The 3,964-nt window shown below is 41.6% G+C and overlaps 1 protein-coding gene across 1 annotated transcript; it reads right to left on the bottom strand.

Moving 5' to 3' along the window:
* Window positions 1–207: 207 nt before the first annotated feature.
* Window positions 208–3,727, bottom strand: LOC110531292 (ubiquitin-conjugating enzyme E2 D4). Its single transcript, XM_036972055.1, has 7 exons — window positions 3,515–3,727; window positions 2,681–2,744; window positions 2,398–2,429; window positions 2,176–2,253; window positions 1,967–2,072; window positions 1,575–1,668; window positions 208–1,366 (listed from the first exon to the last, which is right to left on the bottom strand). Exons 1-7 carry the CDS (start codon window positions 3,536–3,538, stop codon window positions 1,321–1,323), a joined length of 444 nt encoding a protein of 147 aa, XP_036827950.1. The 5' UTR covers window positions 3,539–3,727; the 3' UTR covers window positions 208–1,320.
* Between the last annotated feature and the right edge of the window lie 237 nt (window positions 3,728–3,964).

Raw genomic sequence — 3,964 nt, 5'->3', positions numbered from 1 at the left:
TCCACCCATTGGTCTGCACTCATTTCCCAGGGAGTGTCTTTCAGGAGTCAGCAGTTACAACTCAACTCACTGTGAGCATCATTCACTCCACTGAACATGTTGAGCCTTTACACTGGTTTAATATTTAACTCATAATAAAACTAACTCATGCTTACCTCAGGACAATTTTCCATGCTTTCAACAGCAGTAAATTAGAACACATGAACATTAATAAAAAGTGTACCATTCTTTAATTATACAAAAGTGCTAACTAAACAGCATAAGCCATAGTCATAACTGAAGCCCCTAAATCACTGTTAATGGCAGAGAATGTATTTCAATGTTTTAATGATACAAGTTCTGACTTAATGCTAAAACAACTAAAGTAGGTCCAGAATAGTTTGATACAATAAAAAAAACTGTAAAATTGGTTTGATTCCTCAATTTCCCTCTTTATGGGTGAGTCAGCAGAGCCATGAGTATGTTGTACTGTAGCAGTAGGCCACAGTATTCTGATGACTAACAGCAGGCTACAGTATTCTGATGACTAACAGCAGGCTCCAGTATTCTGATGACTGGAACAGCAGGCTCCAGTATTCTGATGACTGGAACAGCAGGCTACAGTATTCTGATGACTGGAACAGCAGGCTACAGTATTCTGATGACTGGAACAGCAGGCTACAATATTCTGATGACTGGAACAGCAGGCTACAATATTCTGATGACTGGAACAGCGGAACAGCAGGCTACAGTATTCTGATGACTGGAACAGCAGGCTACAGTATTCTGATGACTGGAACAGCAGGCTACAGTATTCTGATGACTGGAACAGCAGGCTACAGTATTCTGATGACTGGAACAGCAGGCTACAGTATTCTGATGACTGGAACAGCAGGCTACAATATTCTGATGACTGGAACAGCAGGCTACAATATTCTGATGACTGGAACAGCGGAACAGCAGGCTACAGTATTCTGATGACTGGAACAGCAGGCTACAGTATTCTGATGACTGGAACAGCAGGCTACAGTATTCTGATGACTGGAACAGCAGACTACAGTATTCTAATGACTTCCTCTTCCATTCATGAGACGAGAAACAAAAGTTCCCAAAACCAGGAAGTAGGGATAACAACAATGTACAGTTGTTGTCCCCCATATCTATCACCCTTAATGTACATATGTGCAGTGTATACCCCCTGTAAACACAAAATCATCTATAGTTCATGGGTTCACATGATAAATGTTGACAGTACAATGTGTTCCATATCACCTAAGTTTACTTTCTATTACCAGAATGTACAGTGTTTTGTGACTTTAAAAAAAATCTTCAGGAGGGCCTTTACATTGCATACTTCTGAGTCCAATCTCTTGCTAGTCTGTTGTATCTGGAAACAAAATAAATACGGTTATCTCACAATAACAATGGCAGAAATAATATGAAACAAAGTTTAAATGTCATCTCTGTTGATTTGCTATAGAATGTTCAAATATACTGCAACGATCTAAATAGGTACAGCATTATTCAAAGAATTTGGTTCCAGCAGCTCATTGGAGAAATAGGCGTAACACTTTACACAGTTACAATATACTCACTTCTCTTTGTCTAGTTTGTAGATCTGTGCTATGTCTGGAACTAAGGGGTCGTCCGGGTTCGGGTCACAAAGCAACGAACATATGGACAACAGAACTGGAAAACAGATGAAGCGACAGATGAAGTTGTGTCTTAAATGGTCATCGGCATTTCACATTCTATTCACAATCAGTGAGATTGTTCATTCGGATTTAATGATCAGGTTAAAGTTATAGAAGGGTTGTAATATTGTGATTTAATGATCAGGTTAACGTTATAGGAGGGTTGTAATAGAACATTCTACAAGTGTTGGCTGGAACAATGTTTTAACATGGAACCAGGTGTGTCATTTATACCAGTTAGCCAGCTACATTGTGTCAGCATGTGTAGTAAAGTACCAGCCCAGTTAACTCACCTTTTGATACAGTTAATGCTGGAGACCACTGGGATCGCAAAATGTCCAAGCAAATGCTCCCGTTACTGTTGATGTTTGGATGATAGATCTTTGTTGTGAATGCTACCTGTAGAAAGATGGACATGTGTTTATGTTCAATTTATCCACGAGGACCATTCTTTAGCAACAGTTTAATGATGTAATGACATGCATAACAAATCAATTCTTACCTTTGGTGGCTTGAAGGGATAGTCGGTGGGGAAGTGGATTGTGAGAAAGAAGACCCCACTTTGGTATGGACTATCACCCTAGGAATAACAGGAACAGATATACATTGTTATAAATTATGAAAAATGTACAATAAAATGAGTTCAATATCCATTCATACCTATTGTTCAGATGACCCATGTTGCAATCATTAAACACACACGTCTTTTTGAAGTCATACTCACTGGCCCCATTATTGTTGCTTGCCAATGGAACACTGGAATATAGAAAGAGAACATGTATTAGGCCTATACAACCGGCCCCTCCAGGCAGGGGCCTGTACAACCGGCCCCTCTAGGTAGGGCCTATACAACCGGCCCCTCTAGGTAGGGCCTGTACCACCAGCCCAGGTCTCTCTAGGTAGAGCCTGTACAACCAGTCCCTCTAGGTAGGGCCTATACAACCAGCCTTAGTCCCTCTCCCCTTCACCGGATATAGACTGCATTACCCTCAGAGTCATAAACTTACAGTCCTCTCCCACGGGTCCAGCAGAGCACTGTGCTGGCGGATCCCTCTGCAGGTCATGAAGCTCCTAGGGGACAAAACAAGTCAGACAAGTAGTGCTAAGGGTTACACATGGAACTGAAAGCTGTCCTTGAGGACTAGGTCAGATACATTTTACATCCACGAAATAGCTGGGTTTCTTAACATGTCCCTAGTCTTAGCTTTATTCGTAGATATATTTGACTGTAATAATGATAGGCCTACTTCATAATGCCCTGCCTTAGCTACAACCTCAAGTCAAATTAGACTAGTTATCATTACAACATGAACAGGTGCTGCACCTAAATAAGTGTATTTAGCATGAATAACTGTGTCCTGGAGAGGGGTTGAATGGCTGACAAATCTAGTTTAGACGTGGTGCCATACCATGATATGTAATGTAATGCTAAACATTAAGATTGTGGGCCGTGTTAATTCATTGTTAACTAGCCTCCTCGTATGTGTGCAGTCTAGCTCGATAGCTGGCTATCTGGTTAGGATTAGAAATGAACCAATTATCTAGCAAGCGTAACATTAACAAACAATAACTTCCGATAGATGAGGTCCGGTTCGGTGACGCTAACGTTAGTTATCCAGCCACCCCGGCACAGCCGGCCGGCCACCCTGGCACAGCTAGCCACCCCGGCACAGCCGGCCGACCACCCTGGCACAGCTAGCACAGACAGCTACCCCGGCACAGCCGGCCGGTCACCCCGACACAGCCGGCCGACCACCCTGGCACTGCCGGCCACCCTGGCACAGCTAGCTACAGCTAGCCACCCTGGCACAGCTAGCCACAATGCTAGCTAAACATCTTACCTTCTGTATTCTTTTCAGTGCCATGGTGACCAACTTAGTAAAATGCCCCTAAGTACTCGTCGACTTCGTATTTTCTTAGATGTCTATTTAATAGTATTGCTTAAAAGGTAAAGGTATTTTATTTCCCTGAGTAGATCGCCAAGACAAGGGTGTGTGTTTGTGGTTCCCTATTGTTTCCGCTTTCTGTTTACGGTCGGCTTTAAAGGGGATTTTGGGGATTGTAGTTCCTCTTCGGAAAATGTAGTTTTGTTCCAGCTCCCAGTAGCATTATGCACAATGCATTTCTCCCTTTCAACAATGATTGATTATTGAAATAACATATTTATTTCCCACTATCAATTCATTGATTATTGTATTTTTAAATAGTTTGCGTGTGTGTTTATTACTTTTAAATAAGAATAAACCTACTTGACAAAGCACATTTCATAATTTTATACTCTATATAATTTT

This window comes from Oncorhynchus mykiss, unplaced genomic scaffold, assembly GCF_013265735.2.
Source record: "Oncorhynchus mykiss isolate Arlee unplaced genomic scaffold, USDA_OmykA_1.1 un_scaffold_119, whole genome shotgun sequence".
Taxonomy (NCBI): domain Eukaryota; kingdom Metazoa; phylum Chordata; class Actinopteri; order Salmoniformes; family Salmonidae; genus Oncorhynchus; species Oncorhynchus mykiss.
This window is presented reverse-complemented; position numbering and strand designations above follow the sequence as displayed.

What these genes read in the sequence shown, in the direction of transcription:
- LOC110531292 (XM_036972055.1), bottom strand. Translation starts at nt 3,538, where the DNA reads ATGGCACTGAAAAGAATACAGAAG. An exon ending in CACTGAAAAGAATACAGAAG is followed by an intron (nt 2,745 to 3,514) that starts GTAAGATGTTTA and finishes TTTGTCCCCTAG; the next exon opens with GAGCTTCATGACCTGCAGAG. An exon ending in TGGACCCGTGGGAGAGGACT is followed by an intron (nt 2,430 to 2,680) that starts GTAAGTTTATGA and finishes TCTATATTCCAG; the next exon opens with TGTTCCATTGGCAAGCAACA.